The sequence below is a fragment of the Protopterus annectens genome, chromosome 1.part2 (assembly GCF_019279795.1).
Source record: "Protopterus annectens isolate FY-2018-M chromosome 1.part2, PAN1.0, whole genome shotgun sequence".
NCBI lineage: Eukaryota > Metazoa > Chordata > Ceratodontiformes > Protopteridae > Protopterus > Protopterus annectens.
The window spans coordinates 565,656,307-565,675,119 of record NC_056727.1 but is presented as its reverse complement, the minus strand read 5'-3'; the positions used below and the strand labels follow the sequence as shown (position 1 = coordinate 565,675,119).

General features: G+C 37.7%; 1 protein-coding gene across 3 annotated transcripts in view; it reads right to left on the bottom strand.

The window, feature by feature from the left end:
* Nucleotides 1–18,813, bottom strand: part of VIT (vitrin) — a 1,072,224-nt gene that overhangs the window by 505,374 nt on the left and 548,037 nt on the right. For all 3 annotated transcript variants that reach the window (XM_044057778.1, XM_044057780.1, XM_044057779.1), the window contains one exon: nt 6,863–7,117. In XM_044057778.1, the coding sequence (XP_043913713.1) occupies nt 6,863–7,117 (255 nt within the window). The remainder of the gene's footprint in view (nt 1–6,862; nt 7,118–18,813) is intronic.

Here is an 18,813-nt window from a genome sequence, read left to right as displayed (position 1 = left end):
AGGTCACAGTCTACTTGTGATCCCACATCCCTTACCACTTTATAGGTACTCAGGGCATTGTTGTTAATTTAATGGTGTGAAGGGACATTGTTTTTACCCAAGGGAATGATGATGCATTTCTTTGCATTTAGTTTGAGACTGTGAATAAGACACCAGTCGTTGGTCTGTATAAGACCCTCCTGAAGTATATTGATATAATTTGGGGATTCAATAATTGCACCCAGTTTGTAGTCATCTGCAGATGTTTGTGATAAGTTTGGAGGGGACAAAGGAGAGAAATTTTCACCAAATCTGTCCACCAGGAGGTTTGCTATCTCTGGGGGGGCCAGTGTATGTGATACTGTTAGCCACTAGTTCAGTACATGCTTGGGTCCTACCTTTTAGGCTGTGTACATAGCTATAAAAGGCCTTATAGTTATCCTTGGCTGTGATTGCTCAGTTTTACTCAAAGTTACCCTTAGAGGATTTTACATGTTGTCTTATTTCTCTGTTGAAGCTGAGGAGGGTGCTTTTCCATTCCTGGGGCCTCCATTAGTTTTCTTAGACAGCAACTTTTTGTGTTTGTTGTAAAGTTTGTTTCTTTTTCGAAATTCACTTACAATATGTCCCAAGTACAAAAACTACCTAGATATAACTATCAGCAATAACACAGAAACAAGTATGTTTGTTTCAACCATTTACAGGAAGCTCATCTTCTTTAATTCATAGATATGTTTTCAAAGTTAACGTCCTTTCTTGGAGAAGAAAGATTTGGTTAAAGACCAGATAATGAGGCTTACAAGGATATTTTCAGTTGATACTCCATTAAAAATGAGATAGAAATGTTGATAGGTTTTAAAGAGAGAGTATCCCTACCAACTTCTGTCAACACTAATGGATGATATTGTGGAATGCAGAGGGTACCAAATGTAAATCAATTCTGGGGAAGAGCTACCAGTTATTAACAGTTCTGTTAACTACAAAATAAAACTGTTAACAGTGGTAACTTAGGAGTCCAATGATATTCAAATATGTGTCAGATAACAGTACTATAGAATATATCACGAAATAGATGTGAAAAAATGTTAGTTACTTTGGTGAAGCCCTATGTGCATTGGGTGAAGGGCCTGATTTCACATATAAGAGCATGTAAATATAAATATAAAGGAAAACATTGAATTACAGGTACAAAAAGAAAGTGGTAGTACAAGCAATAGAAAAGGACTAGTGAAATGTAGCCATTGGAGGTAGTGTACGTTCATCTATACAGGTCCAAAATTGAAGCTTAACCCATTGAAAAATGAATTAATATGCAATGGAAAATATACACGTGACCAGTGGCGGCTGGTGACTTCAAATCAAAGGGGGGGCTGCAGGAGACAGCTGAATGAGTGGGCTCAATGGGAATGGGTGTGTCTAACTAGAAAGGGGAGGAGCTATGATCAAAACCACAAAAACTGTAACTTTAATTAAATACGCTTCCCTGGGTGCCAAACTATCATTATGAGAGTCCAAGCAAGAAAAAAGGAAAGTGTAGAAGAAAAAAAATATTTCAATCCATTGGCTGCATGGCAGCTTACTTAATATCTAGATGGAAACAAAAAGGTTGTGAGGCATGAACAAATAAATTACTTTTTAAATACATTACTGGAATGCCAGTTAAAATCAATTATAAAAAAAACAAGCAGCACTCAACTCAAACCACTTCTCCTTGCACTGCGGTTCTAATTATAATTTATATTCAGCTTTATTAAAGTACCAAGTAACATGCTGAAAGTAGCAATCTCTGTGATACCCCCACTTGTAAAAATGTTTCTTATCCAAAAAAGACCTGCTGCCTGACAACAACTTTCTACTTGTTTCATGGGGAAAACATGATCAAAGTAAAAAATGAAACGCAAACAGGAAACAAGCTCAACATACATTGCTTAAAGGATTACTACACAGGATATGGACCAAACATGATAGATTGGCATTCTGTTTAGTTTGCAGGTAAAGCCTGTAATGAGCTCTTAAAATAATGTAATCCTGTCCTTTATTACAAATACTCTCATATGCGTTTCAATACCCAAGGCTTATATGTTATCTAGTTATGTAAGTATTCTCTGCATGGCAACAACAGAAAGGCTTTCAATGTTGGCAATTCGTTAATAGTATGCTTATTAAAACTTACTTGCATCTTACAATCTCAGACAAGCTTACCAGATGGTCGTTAAAGCATTGCTACTTAAACACAGAGCAACAGGCACTTTCTGAATAATAAGCATAAATCAACAGTATAACAATATGACAGAAACCAGAACATTCTGCAAAATCAAGGACAGATGAAAAGCCATTGTAGTACTTGTGTCTACCTTGGATGGAGGGATAGTCTGCACATTTACACTGCATAACTGTTCCTTGCCTTGCTTGGACACATCCAGAGTCACTACATAGGGGAGTGGGGTGCAACAAGTATGTCACAATTTGAAATGTCTCTGGCTGACTGCGATGGACTGACACATTTGTCATACCTCTCAACCTCAGAGCAAGAAATCTGGACAAAGCCATACATAGAAGTGGGAAAAAGGCCCAAAAATAAGGACAATTTTTAAATATTGCTCTTATAAACTTAGAAAGATAATAGAATAGTAGGTCTTGCATTTGTATGAATTTTCTGAAGGGTATGAAATCTGAAACTGAAATGTCTGTCATTATTTTCTAACTTCAGTCTTTAATGATTTGCCACTAATTTGCCAAAAAACACAATTTTATGAAAAATGTACCAAAAATGTGATTCAAAAATATAAAATAGCCACACAATACAGCTGGGAACCTGCAAAGAAGGGACACTTTTTAATATTAGTACTGCTAACTTGAGCAGCTGACAAAATAAAAGAATCTACATGAATTTCTGAAATAAAAGCAATCTATAACTGATTATTACAGTTATTTATTAATTGTAAACCCTCCATGTTTTCTTCCAAAATTGCCATTTTGGGGAGAGATTACTAGGGGAAGAGCAACATTTTGAGCCAAAATTGGGTACAATTGAGAGGTTTGGATATACCTAATTCTATAAAGCAATTTATTTGCACGTACCTCTCAACCTGTTAATGCAGGAAATCTGGACAAGGCCAAATATATTGGGGGAACTTATAAACAGCTCTAAAAATTGCTCTTGTATAAACTGAGACAGTTGATAGAATAACAGGTCTTGCTTTAGCATGCATTTTTCTGAAGGTTATGAAGTCTGAAACTCAGTGTCTGTCATTATTTAGTGACTTCATTCCTAAATGATTTGACAGAAAACCACAAATTTTATGAGGAACAAACCAAAAATAAGAAGCAAAAATCTCTTCATTCTGCAAAAATCTGGACAGTTGAGAGGTATAGTTCAGCCGGGGCTGTCTGAGTTTGCTGCCCTTCCCCCCCTCACAAAATCATGGTCGAATGGAGCTTCCCCCCCTACAGCCATTCCAATGAACCATTACTTGGCTATTTCACCCCATTTACCATAAACACTAATGTGCATACTGCTTTACTTCTGCGATGATTTGGACATCATTTGAAAGTTTTATTTTGCATTTTACAGTGCAAACAATAATAGATGTCATATCTGCTAAACAAAGCAATGCAGTCTCACAATGAAAACAGACTTAGCATTAAAACTTCTCTGCCCTTGAAAACTGACATTCACTGAAACAGCATTGAAACGCACATTCAAAGAAAATACATTTTGCCAGTGGCAGATTAACTTTGGGTTTGGACTGTTTTCAAATCACAGGTCCCTTGCACACGAAACATACACATGCTCTTTCATACACCTTCCTGATTGTATTAAAGTATATTTCTTGTACAATACAGTACAGTTTTAGAGGGTGTTTTAAATTTGTTTTGAATTTTTTACAGTAAACAATGAAACAAAACGCATGCACCAGTAATGACAAAACTGCCCAATTCAGAACATTTCCATCATAAAAGTCTACTCAAACTTCTACAGTCCACCAGTATCAGTACATATGCACAATCTCTGAAGTAAAAGTCATCTAAATAATTCCACATTAAAGAGATCTGTAACTAATAAAGAGGCTGCTGCTAGCAAACAACTTTGTATTTCATTGTTTCATCTACAAATAAAGTGCCTGTTACCCTTGAGGAATAAATTGCCCATCTTACACTAAAAAATGATAAGCTAGCAATATTGCAATAAGGAATGGATGGCAAACAATAACAGGTTCATAGTTACTAGGCATCTTCAACAAAAAGGAGTGCAGCATCCACCCCCTTTGCAAAGTAGAACCCACAGCCTTCTGCATCAAAAGCAAGTATACTACCTGTTGTACTATTAACAAGGCAAGCAGACTCAGCATAAGTAACACTAAACTTTTGCTCCCCTGCAGCTCTCAGCTTCTTGTAAAATCTACTCACTCAGCTGTATCTCTGAACTTTGCAGCACAAAGAAATCTGGAAAAAGCCAAAGTTTATTGTGGGGGGGACAAAAGCCCAAAAAACAGGGACGCATTTTAAACATTGCTTGTATAATGTTGGAAAGTTGCTAGAATAAAATGCTGTGTTACCACCATACATTTCACTGCCAAGCCTTAAACCCAGGACCCTGTGCAAAACAGTCAGAGCAACATACCACTATGCCAAATCAGCTGTTTTGTGAAAGAGGAAGACGGAAACTTAAATGGCTACCATTTAGTGAATTCAGTTCTCACCATAGCACAGCTGTCAACCTCTTAGCACAAAACACCTGAACAAAGCCAATAATGGGTGAATACAGCCCCCGAACATTCAGTGAATTCAGTTCTCACCATAGCACAGCTGTCAACCTCTTAGCACAAAACACCTGAACAAAGCCAATAATGGGTGAATACAGCCCCCAAACATTCAGTGAATTCAGTTCTCACCATAGCTTTCAATCTCTTAGCAAAAAACACCCGGACAAAACCTGTAATGGGGGAATATAGCCCCCAAACATATTCAGTGAATTCAGTTCTTACCATAGCTCTCAACCTTAGCACAAAAAATCTGGATGAAGCCAATAATGGGGGAATACAATCCCAAAAATAGGGACAAATTTCAAATATCCATCTTATACACTTAGAAAATTGCTAGAATAAAAGCTTTTGCGTTATCATGCACTTTCTGAAGAATATGAAGTCTGATATTCAAATGCATGTCATTTTTAACAATGCTACCACTGCACCAATGCACTACCAGCTTTGCAAGGACACAAATACAGAAACCACAGATTTTATGAGGAATAGAACAAGTATGAGGGAAAAATCTGCAATGTTTTTACAAATGGTGGTGGGTAGGGAATTCAGGCTCCTGCCACCTGGGCTCAAGGTACAGGGTTCAAGCCTTATTCTCTACCCACCACCATGTAGCACCTGGGGCATTACACACACACACACAAAAACACACACACACACACACACACACACACACACACACACACACACACACACACACACACACACACACACACACACACACACCTCCATAAAATGTGAATCCACTACCTGTCCTCCACAAAATGGCCGCCGATCCATGAATCCTCTGGCCTGCGCATGGGTCTCCCTCCACAAAAGTCTGGTGACCTTTTGGTCTGTGCGGTCATCACCGCACAGACCTCTGGGCTGGAAGGGCGGAGTTTCCTGCCTTTCCTATCCAGACTGCCTAACAGAGCAGTCTGATGAGCACACATGCGTACATGGAGTTCTCAGGAACCATGCACGCATGCGTAGAGTCTGTGATTTTTTTTTTTAATTTTATTTTTCAAAACGTTTATTGTACAGGTGGGGGGGCTGCAGTCCTATAACACGAGCCGTCCCTGCACGTGACACAAAAGGAGTGTCTATGTTTCTGTGATTATTGTCACTATTTTTTATGAGGGTACACTATAACACAGTTATGATATAGTAAATAAAAATGACAATAATGCACCTTTTAGGTACACTGCAGTGTAAAAAGTACTCCAAGCTTTTGTTTATTGTTCCTGTGCACTTTTCTACCCAACCCAAGGGAGGCACTCAGGAAAAGGAATTAGAGTGTAGACAATTGATTTGGCAGCTGCAGCTAAATGCAAACCAAATATCCTGGGTTAAATGGCACCATAACTATTAATAGTGTGTTAAAATTACAATCTGCAAAATTATGAACTTCAACAAATGCGGGAATTCTACTGCATTATGTGTGTTTTTATAAATCTTTACCTGTTTTTAATTGTTTATTTCTTTAGAATGAAGGGTTGTTACCTAATTATCTGACAACAAAAACATTTTTTTCTAGCAGAACATCAGTTTTATAATTAACTTAGGAAGCGTTTTATTTGTAGTATAAACAATTGGACTTTTATTTATTTTTATCTTAGAGGGCAAGTGCACTTTAAACCTAGATAATGTTATAGTCATTTGACCACTGAATGGGTCTGATATCTTGTAAAATGAGTTCTGATGAAGTCCTGATTTTTCGGCCAAAAGTGTTTAATCTCAATGTTCTTTGTTTGACAACATTGTGGAGTTCATGAGAGTTGATTCGTGTAGCTTGTGGCACTGGTGTATTTCATTTTGGTTCTAGACTTCTGTATCAGGGAGCTGGGTACACAAGGCTGCAGCAGGGCCTTTTGTGAAGGGAATGAATACAATACCGCAGCTCAGCATGCCATGCATTAATTCAGCTGCAACAAGGTCATTCATTGCTCAGTGTCCCTTAGGTGTCAGTAGATCAGCATCACTATGTAATAAGAAATACTCTCCTTCATTTCTCTGAGTTTGGGTCACTGGCAGTCGTTACTTGCAGCCTAAGCCTTCACTACAACCAATATGTTATCAGTTTATTAGATCTACTAATTGGAAAAAAAAATCATTGGTTTCTTATTCATTGCACTAACCTGCATCTCTTGCCTTATGCACCGGAGGTCGAGGTTTTGCAGTGGTTGTTGTTGTGGTACTGATTGTTGAACTGCTGGTAATCAGTGGGAGTTGTGTAGTTGCTAGTTTCTGAGTTGTGGTAGTCATAGTCATTGTCATAGCTGTTGATACTGTGGTAGGCTCTGGCACTGTGGTTGTGATCTCTGCAGCTTCAGTGGAAGGATGTTCTGTTGCTGGTGCAGGTGTTGCTTTGTACTCCTTCCGTGATAGCATGCCTACAAAGCAGTACACAAGAATGAACAGCCCGTGAGGAACAAACATATGCATTTAGGCAGTCCTTTATCAAATAAGAAAGCCTGCAGATCAGCCTTTTTCCAGAGACTGAAGTGTGAACTCTAATGTGAAACACATGACAAAAAAATCAAAGCAGATAACATATGCTGTAGGAATAAGTTCTTATACTACAAGCTGAGACATGACTGGTAATGCAAACAGCCATAGCTCAACAAGCATCATTTAGCAATAGCCATAGAAAGGAGCCAATCTAATCATTTTCTTGCAGTCATAATGTCGACTATAACTGTTGATAATTTATGTTCTAAGATTTTTATATCACTTTAGAATGGGTGAAAGATTTCAAAGTATTATAACTCTGTTTAAATACGTTTATCTGTGTTGTACAATCTTAGTGTATTAACTTGCCTACTGACCTTGCAAAAAGATATATTTTCTACATCTAAGCTAATGGTACAAGTAACAACTGGTAATTTGTTGGTTGCTTTTATTTAGGTGAAACAAAAGGATTATAACATGAACTTCACTATATTACTTTAAAGTGAAACTACCTCAGGATGTCCTAGGCAGGCACTTTTGGGCTGAGCATTTTTTTTAAGACAGGCGGTGAAACAGATCATCATAATATACTGAGCATTCAGACAGTGATTAGCATCTTGGCAGTTTTTGTTTAAATGTTTCCTTTTGCCTGCCTGGAGTGGACAGAATTACTTCCCATTCCCAACCTATCTGGCAGTGTGATCAATTCTGGCTAGCCACAGACATTGTCACTGGAAATGGACATATACAGCTAGAGGCCAGTGATGCTATTTTAGCCAAATAATTAAACAAAGTAAACTGTTTTACAAATTATTTGTTAGAGATGATGAATTTAAAGTCTAAAATTATGGGTTCCTGGATGTGCTTGGGTTGTAAGTGCTTTAAGGTGCCTTCACTGGTAATTTTGAGTGACTAAGCAAATATGATCATATGCAAACTTCATTTTTTATGTACCGTGATCACCATGTCCTTCAAGATGAAGGGTCATAAATTAATTTATTTTAGTTTATTTTAGTTTATGTAAACATATGCGAACTTCCTACTGATAGAGAGTAACAGAACAAGTACAGGATTATACAAACACAAAAGCAATAGCTAGTGCACATGAGGGGCACAGGACCATAAAAGGCATTTGATACTGTAGTTTTAACTACTGATAAGTAATTTGTGTTTGGAAAAAATCCACTAAGTACAACTATCCCAGTTTTATTGATAGATCTTTTTCAATGGGACACAGTTTTCGTAGAAGAGCCCTGATGACACTTTAAAATATTATGGCTCACAGGTTTGGAGTTTTACTTTTTTCATACAAAACATGCACACAGTAGTTGTTTAACTACAGAATTGGAGTATATTGAGCTACAGTTTTTGAGTTATGATGCATGTAACTGACAAGATTAGCTCTGTAGTTCACCTCCATTTAGTAAACGGGTTACAATGCCTTTGTATCCTTGGAAAACAACTTTCTCAATCAATTTAAAGGGTTAAGGATTTGCTTTTTTTTCTCTGGGATGATAAAACTGTACCTTCAAGAGCCTTCTAACTACAGGCAGTTGGTTTTGATGTAGCCACAAATTCCACATCGATATCCAGATTTCTACACACAGGTAAGAATCTAGGTGAAATATTTAGATCCTTTCAGCTTTGTTTATGTCCTTTGAACTAATACAAATGTGCATATAATGAGTTTGGTGTCACTGATGCTATGGAGACTTACTGTTTTTGTAAAATAGTCACGGGAGACTCTCATGTTTTCTTTTCTGTATCTATTTCATGACAGAGACAGTATACAGAATTTGCCATAATAATAAATGTGACAGCTTGGCAAATATTTATCATTTATTACTCAGGATGGAAGCCCTACTGTTTATCACCAGATAGATGATTTCTGCTCAGACGATAGAACCTAAAGGATCACTGGCATCCTATCTTGGCAGCAAGACTCAGATGAGAGGGAGAAAGTGAATATTATTGTGCACACCTGTCAACTCTTCTGACTTTCCTCATAACTTTGCCCCATCCCTCATATTTTTTTGATTTACTGGTAAATCACTAAGGATTATAATCAGTCAATAATGCTAGACATTAGAGTTCTTATTATTCAGAAAATGCATCTTGATGCAAAACCTGTTGTTCTATTAACTTTTAAGAGATTAAAGTAATATTTAATAAGTTTTTTCTTGATTTTTTGGCCTATGTTCCACTCCCCTGTTATTATTGGCTTTCTCCAGAATTCTTGAGCAAGTTGAGAGATATGCTGAACATAAGGTAGCCACAATAATAGTACAATAACTACAAAGTTTATCCTAAACATACGTGATCATTGTTTGGATATAAATATTGGATGCCCATCACTGTATTGAACACTTACTACTACTATTTCCTTCCTCCTTGTCTTGTCCACCATTTTGTACTGATTATTGATCATGACATCGTTATCACCTAAGTGCTATATCCAAAATTAAGCCACTATACTCAGCTGTGTTTAGATATTGACTTTTCAAATTCTCATGCCACACCCATTCTTACACTTAATGTGTTTATCTTATGTGCCCTGAAACAAGGGCACTGTTTTATAAATTATATGACAAACAAATCTTTTGGGACTCGGCTGTCCCCAGGATATTACAATTTCCTTTGGATTTGTCCTTCTTATATTCATCTGCTCTATAACTCAATGCAGACTGCTCACTCGCTGACCATGTCCTCTTATTCCTAACTATTCTCACTGCGGTTTTTATGATCTAACAGCTCCAGCTCCTACTTTCAGATCATTCCATAAACAGATCTGTGCCTTCTTCATTGCTTCTTCTTCTTTCGTCTTTTCCCGGTTAGGGGTCACCACAGCGGAACTCTGGTCTGCTAATGATTGGCAGTAGATTTGTTACGGGTGCCGAGGTGCCAGCTCGATGCCCAACCTTCAACAAAGGCACACCCATTCTACGCATGTCTTTCGAAGCCACTCGACCGCAGGGAGGACATGCAGACTCCACACAGAAGGCACTCCAGCCGAGAATTGAACGGTAGAACCTCTTGCTGTGAGGCAACAACGCTACCGCTGCACCACAGTGGCTTGTCTCCTTCATTGCTATTATAGCCAAATGTCTTGCTCTCCTGTCCATCAAGCAGTGCTACCTTAGAACTGAAACTTAAAAGCTAGAGACAAATTAAAATATATAATATAACAACAGTTTATTAAGGCTAATCTACTAATTCAGACTTTATTAATCTGTCTCTAGCTTTTAAATTTCAGTTCTAAGGTAGCACAGTCTCGGTTTACACTATGGTGTTAAGGGGGAAGGGGGCTTAGTTAAAGGAATGAGTTTAATGCTTTCATTGCTCTTAACAGAACCACCCTCTGTAACCACTCCCTTGCTCCAATTAACCTGATTATTTATAAATTAACGAATGTCTTTAATGATTTTCGTTATACTCAATTTGGATCGCTTGTTTGTGTGTTCCAATAAAGGATATTCCATTTTTAACTTAACTGTAGACTACCTACTATTTTATTATTTTGTAGTACATATTTTAAAGTTCGAATTTTATTAGTGAACTAGGTGTGTAACATATATCAAGAAGTGAGCTTCACATACTCCACAATGCAAAGATTCTGCTTGTTTTTTTTTTTTGACTCAGTATAGTTTGCATACTGGATTTTCTGAGACTTCGAGGGATACCACAGATTTTTCTTTTTGCATTTTACACTGACAGCTGCCTCTCTCAGGTTTTTATTATTTTGTCCTAATCAATGACTTATTGTTCAAATACAAGCTGCAACTAACTTCTGTATCATTGTAGTGCCGCATGTACAATGACACCCAGTGTCTGTGTTGTATGCTAATTTTTCTTACAATATTTTATCTTTTCAAAGTAGCATTATGTTTAATCTTTCTAAATGAAACATGGTTGTATTTTTACATCTTTGTATATGTTTACTTCCCTCTAGTGCTGCAAAAATTAATTTGGTATACAATCTTTCATCTTTCATTACTTCCTCACCATTTGTTTACCTCCTTCCCATACTTAAGTTCTCAGTTAAAATCACTCTTCAGCCAAAGATTTATTACATTCTGCATTATTATCATCTGACACTGTATATATTGACTTTTTACTTGTAAAGATGTTTGTATTATATTATATGCACCTCATTCTGTATTGTATTATTGCTGAATGGTATATTTTGACATTATACCTTATATTTTATGCTTCTGGACAGAACCTGTAAATGATTCAAAAAGGCAATTATTCAACCCTAGTTAACAAAACAAAATAAAATAAGGTAAAATAAAAAAAAACAATCCCCAAAAATTACGGACTCACACACATGGCTAAAAACTCCATAGCTTTAATTCAGCAGATAAGCGCTTTCACACCTTACAGGCACTTCTTCAGACCATGAATACAAAATACACAAAAATGAACATTTTATAGTAACAAAGTATCAATTAAACTCATTTAAATAGGTCATGTGACTTAATAATGGGCTTTAAAGGTATAGTACCATTTAATCCGTATCCCTTGTCTGCTTGTAGAATAATTATCCATCTAAGTTCACTCTTTTCTATTTCATTTTTAAAATCACCTAATTGTAAATCATTATACATCAACTGCAAAACCATAAAAGAAAAAGAATGTGACGCTCCATTTTAGTTAGCATGTTTTGCTAATGCATTTCTAGCTTTGGTCTTTCTTATCTCATAAAAGTGCTCAAAAATCCATTCCCTCAACGAGCGATTTGTCTTGCCTACATAGAAGCAAGGATGGATTGTGCACTTAACTAAGTAAACTAAATTTCTAGTGGTGCAGTCAGCATAAAAGAGAAATGTGTATCTCTTGCCAGAGCTCAGATGAATAAAGCATTCACTGGTATTAATAAATCTGCAAAAATTGCAGGATATACAGGGAAGGATACTATTATGGTTGAAAATAAATAATAGAATGTTGTTGATTCTTTTAGCACAGCAGGCATTTCAAAGATTTCTTATTTTTGAAATGAAACCTAGATTTCTCTTCTACAATCTGTTTTAAACTTTCATCTGTCATGGGAATCAGCCAGTTTTTCTCACTATATCACACAAATCATTGATGTTACTTGAATAAAATAACGATAACACAACCCTTTCTGATCCAGAATTCTGAACTGTATTTATACATTTTCTTTTCTGATGTGAAGAAGAAAAATAGGGCCAACAATCAACCTGTGAATCCCCCTGTTCAACTGACTACTGCTTTGAACATAAATCAACAGCATGCCTAAATGGATGTACGAAGGAAGGTCCCTCCGATGTCCACCTCTACCAATTTGTTTTTTCTGAGTCTACCTCTACCCATCAAAACAGAGATCCACACAGGATGGGACATTTGCAGAGTCAGGGAAGAAAAAGACAAAAACATCTACAGAACTGCTCCCAACTAATTCCCTATATTTCATTTTCTTGTTCTTTTTACTGATCCTTGTCTTTTTCATATATTTTTTAAAACTTTATTTCCCTCATCAGCTCCAACACTTCTGTAGATGATGACTTATCCGTCTTCTTCCAGCTTCTCATGATTACTTTTTGTCACTATCATAAGCAAAGTTGCTATAGGCTTTAAATTACCAATTAGTTTAAAATTTGAGTCCCAGTTTAGAAGAAAGGCTGCCTTAGTATTCCTTTCATCTTCCCCCTACAGCTTTTGAATTCCATATTTTAGTAAAGATTTTTTGAATCCCATCAAGGCTCTAAAGTTCCAAATGATATGTTTACAACAACTCTCACACCTCTCTGTATATATCCAGCAAGTTCGTTCATAAGCTGCATATACCTTGCTTAGCAGAAAGAGGGCTATAAAAATATTGTGGAGGCATTTACAGTCCAAAATGCAAAATGTATTTGTTTTTGTGGTAATTCTTGGCAGCAAACATATCTCAGCTCTTTTAGCTATGTAATGTTCATTCCTAACAGCCTGCACCATCCTCTCTATCTGTGGCTTAAGGTTCTTGAATAAGAGCCCAAAGACCCTGTTTACAAATTTTTGTTGAGTGGCATTCTCTGACAAATCTCCATGATTAGGCCTGTTAAATTTAATCCCCAATCCTCCTGCAGCCCCTCTTCCCTTTTTGGCTCTTAGTCCCTTTGTTTATATTCTATCTCTCTGAGATAATGAAAATATTTTTTTTCTATTTTCCCATGACAAGACAGCCTCATGAGATTAATTGTTCCCAGTATCCAGGCTCCATTTCCTCTTTCTTCATTCTATTGAGGCCTTACTCCTTATCTTTCTATGGACTAATACATCCTGGCATCCTTTCGGCAAAATGTTATTCCACTGTGACAGCGATGTTTGCTCCTTAACAATCACTTTAAGCCTTTCATATGTGTAGAATTCCACTTCCCTTTCCCTCGCCTGTCTCAGATTAGTTGCCACATCCCTATTCTATATCTATCAAGCTCCCAGATACCCTGCAGTGCCATCATCCACTTCCACTGTGGAGTGTGCTCTGAATTTTGTAATGTAATATCTCTGGAGCCTCAAAATATTTTTCCAAATTTGGTAGGCAGCAGAGCAAACTTGTTTGTCCAATCAGAAACATTAAGTTTTCCCAACCCATTCTAGCCCTCTTCCTTCCCAAATAAATATTTTAATTTCTCCTTTTGTTCTTCACACATGCTTGTTTTGGTTCTAAAAAATAAGCCTGTCCTACATACAACACCAGTGGTATGTAAAACAGTTTTATTGCCTGTATTTTATTGTCTAAGTCCATATACACCATTTTCCATACTCTCAGCTTACACAAACATTTATTCTGCATTTCTCCCCACATTTTCTCATCATCTTTTTCAATGTCAGGGTCAGACTTGATTCCCAAATACTTCACTTGACTATGACCCCATAAGTATGGAAAACCTTGCACCAACTTGAACAAGGGTGTATAGTTAAATATATTGCTTGCATTTTATTTTACAACCAGCAACCCCCCCCCCCCAAACTGTGCTAAGATCTTAAATAGTTTGACATTTTTCTCTCTTGTTGTTACCTACAGAACAAAACCCCAAATTTCTCAAGACTTTCCATAAAAGGGCCCAAATGACCTGATCAAATGCCTTTTCAGCATTTATTCCCATAGACATCAATATCCTTTAGTGCACTAATGCATACCTTTGGATCATTAACATTCTATTAATATTGTCAAATGCCTGCCTCACTTTTACAAATCCATGTTGGTCAAAGTGAGCAATATTAGGTAATATTTAAGCCAATCTCTCTGCTCTAACATACATAAACATTTTATAAACATGAGTTAGTATCAACATGAGTAGATATAAATTTGAGTCAAATTGATCTTCATTCTCCTTCAGTATGACTGATACTACAGCAGTCTGCCAAGATGGAGGTGGATCCCCTCCCTTCAACATGGTGTTAGATGCGCTGCACTAGGATTGTATTACTAATCCCTCATGCAGTCTCTATACTTCCAATGGAACACCATCTAATCCTAGAGATTTCCCTGCAGCTTGGCTCTTTAGAACCGCTTTGATTTTTTTCTCTCGAGATTTCTATTAATAATCCCTCCCCTTTTTCTGGGGTTATACTTGGCAATCGTACACTCCTCATCCAACTCTCTGCCCTCTTATCATCTTCCTTACTCCACACCTCCCCCTGATACAGTACTTCATAATATTTTTGAAAGCCTTCCAGGATAAGACACCCATTGTTGCCATTTGCCCTGTCACTGGATCCCTAAGTTTTTTGATATTCCTCTCTACCATCTACTATCTTAGTTTCTGAACTAAGTATTTGACTCAAGATGCCCACTCCACCTATCTGGACCTCTTTGAATCTATCAAGATTCAACCCTTTACCCTGATCCTGGGCGACTTTAGCTATCCAGCCATGGATTGGAAGTACTACTCATGCCAAAACACAAATGCCCAGAGATTTCTTGATTTCGTCAATGCATATGCCTTGGATCAGCTGGTTGACACCCCCAAAATAGGTGAAAATATCTTGGGCTTCGTATTAACCAACATGAGCAATCACTGCAGTATCCCTACAGTGTCATCCTCCCTGGTAAGATCTGACCACAAAGCTGTCACTTTTGAAGTCACCATCTTCCCCGAACAGCCCTAGATAGGGTCAAACAAAAACTTCTCAAAAGCTGATTAGAACCTCCTGAGGGAAGGTATAAACAGCTTCACAGCTCCCTCCCCTCCATAGGAACTGGCACATATGTCCAAACCTACACCAAAGTACTATACAAGCACTTATATAACTTTATGGAACCAGAAATACCTGACAGGACAAAATCCTCCTCCTCAAGGAAGAGCAAACCTGTCTGGTGGACTTCTGCAATAAATAATCTCTATAATAAAAGGAAAAACTGCTGTCCAGGACAAAGAAGGCGCAGGTGCCTAATTGGAAGCAATCTCTTCTTAGTCTGAACAAGCAAATAAGAGCACTAGTAAAATCCTCCAAAGCAAACTTCGAGTCAAAACTGGCCACATCTACTAAAGACAGTCAAAAGGCTTTCTTTGCATATGTCCGTAAACTCAAGGGAAGCACCCAGATTTGCTCAGAACTGGTGGTCAAGGATACCGCATACACAAATGCTGTAGATATAGCCAACATGCTGACAGACAGGTTCAGTGAAAACTTCACCCCTCTTTCATCCCATCAGTAAATCAGGACATCCCTAGCACCTGCCCTCCCTCCGCTTATCTCTAGGGAGCAAATCATCACTGCCCTCTCAAAGGAAAAAAATACAGCCTCCATGGGACCAGATAACATCACAGGCTGCATCCTACATGAACTCAGACAGGAACTTGCAGCATCATTAGGCACCCTATTCAACCAAAGCCTGAGTACTGGCTTCATCCCAGCTGAGTGGAGGACAGCCACTATCATCCCTTTGCACAAAGGTGGAGCATCCACCAATCCAGGAAATTATAGACCCATCAGCCTAACTAGCCTGATCTGCAAGGCCATGGAGCAGATTATCATGGACTTCATTAACAAGGACATTGACAACCTCCAAACACTTGATCCTACATAGCTTAGTTTTCATCAAGAGGAGGTCATGCCTGCTAAATTTGGTCAACTTCTTTGAGACAGTCAACAAAGCCATGGACGAGGGGATGATGTTGCACACCACTTACCTTGACCTGGCTAAAGCCTTTGATACTATTCTTCACTCGGGTATAATAGATAAACTCTCTCAACTAGGTGTCACAACATATGTTACCAGATGGGTAGCAAACTGGCTCACTAATAGAATCCAACTAGTCAAAATAGGGGAAGCCACCTCAAGCAGTCGACCCGTAATGAGTGGTGTACCCCATCAATCTTGGGGCCCTTGTTTTTTGGGATGTACTTTTCTGAAGTGTAGGTCAAAACCAGTGGGCTATGACTGATCAAGGATGCAGATGACTGTAAACTAAACGCTGTCATCTGTTCCCCTAGTGATGTGGACATCCTCCAAGAGGGTCTCACCCAAACATATGACTGGTGCCAGAAACATGGCCTCAAACAGAATGCCAAAAAAATGCATCATCATCCCTTTTGGGGAGAGTGATGTCCCCACAAATTATCACATTAATAACAAGGTCCTAAGCATGCAATCAGTCATGGGACTTGGGCACCTAGGTTGATAGCAAACTGACTTTTGACCACCATATTGCCTCTGTTGTATGGAAAGCTTTCTACATGGCCCACCTCATTAGTAAGGGTATCTCATCCAAGGACAAAGTAGTCATAACATTCCTGCATTCTTCCCTTATAAGACCCATTATTGAGTACATTTTCCCTTTCGGCATATACCTCACAAAGCACATGCAGCAGCTGGAGAGACCACAGAGGTTCCTCACCAGGAAATTCCAGGGCCTCAAACATCTACCCTACACAAATAGGCTAAAGGCCCTGTCCCTCTATTCAGTCTCCTACAGACTCCTCAGAGGTGGCCTCTGTCTGGCATATAACGCAGTCTCAGACCCTGCCTTGATGGGACTGCTGCATTTCCACAAGTCTAGCTCCACTTGAGTAACCTGCACATGTGACCTCATTGTGGTCTGTGACATTAATAGGACTTGTTGGCGGAACAGATTTGTCCAAGAGACTCCCCCTTCTGTGGCATAGACTCCCACTCCATGTCAAGCAGAGTACCTCATTAATGCCTTTTAAGCGCAATCTTTATAACTGGATGGAGAACAGAAAATACACCCCTGCGATTACACCTGTGTCCATGCTAGACAGGGGCATTGGGTGCTGACTTGTCGGAACATGGGCTAAATTCTTGGCTAGGCTTGTAAGAGCATCTGACCCTATCCAAGAACTCTTAAAACTCCAACAGAATAGAAAACGTAAAACAAAACAAATGCACTACTAGAATAAGATACAAAATAGAAGTGATCAAACCTTAAGTAAAGAGCTTCATATCAAAATTAAATGCAGAGATGAGTGATCCTCAGAGCAATGCAGACCACACAAACACTTCAGATAACTACAGATATTTCTAAATAAAAGAGCAATGCTGTCTCCCAGCTCCTCCCACTAATTAACTGAAGTTATTCACAGTTTGCAAAAGAATTATTTATAAAGGAATTCTTGATAATTTTTTTAACTGACCCTAGCCAAGAGCTCTTAAAACTCCAACAGAACGGAAAACTTAAAACAAAACAAATGTAATACTAGAATAAGATACAAAATAGAAGTGATCAAACCATAAATAAAGAGCTTCAAATCAAAATTAAATGCAGAGATGAGTGATACTCGGCAAAAAGTTATTCCGCTGTGACAGCGATGTTTGCTCCTTAACAATCACAAAAAAGAAGAACCAAACCAAGAAAACAAAACTCCAGGCAAGAAGCAGACTCCGAGTTTGTTAAAATGTTTAATCCAAGTATAGACAAGCTCCAAAAAGGTGCAAACAGGACACAAAAAATAATAAAAGTTGAGCGCGCTTTCACTCTGCTATTGCAAAGCTTCCTCAGAACAAACTATAACAACATTCACATCATTTATATACCTAAATGGTAAATTAATTAATTAGCTAAGCTGATTGCCTTAAAAAGGTATACTATATATTTACAAAAAATCATCATATCCAAATTTGGCCGAATGCATAAACCCCAATAAATGTTTGAAATATGTTAAATTCTTGCCTAAATATTACTAAAACCACATCATACAAAGAAATATATGTTGAAAATATTTTTATGCATAAAATAATAAACTTCCAACCATGAAATTAAAAAAAATAACCCAATAAATATATACATCGTAGGGCATCCATAGTGGACTAGTTTCAACCAATAAATCTAATAAAAAATGCTCCTAAAGTGGTATATAAAAGAAAGAAAAAATTCCCAATAAATAAAAATTCACAGCTTTGCTCATCTCAATTTCAACACACTGGTGATACTAATACAGTCATTTAAGCCTGGTGGTCTCCCCGCATCTGTTTTTAGCTGCCAAATCAATTCTCTAAATTCAACCCTAGCTTCCCAGTTACCACCTCTAGGATCCATAGTCACTTGTTCCAATATAGCAAATTTAATACTCATATTATGACATAGTAAGGAATGTTTAAAAAAGGCATTAGATTCCTTCTTTTTAGAAATCTCGTACAGATGTTCGTAGATCCTTTTCCTTTGACTCC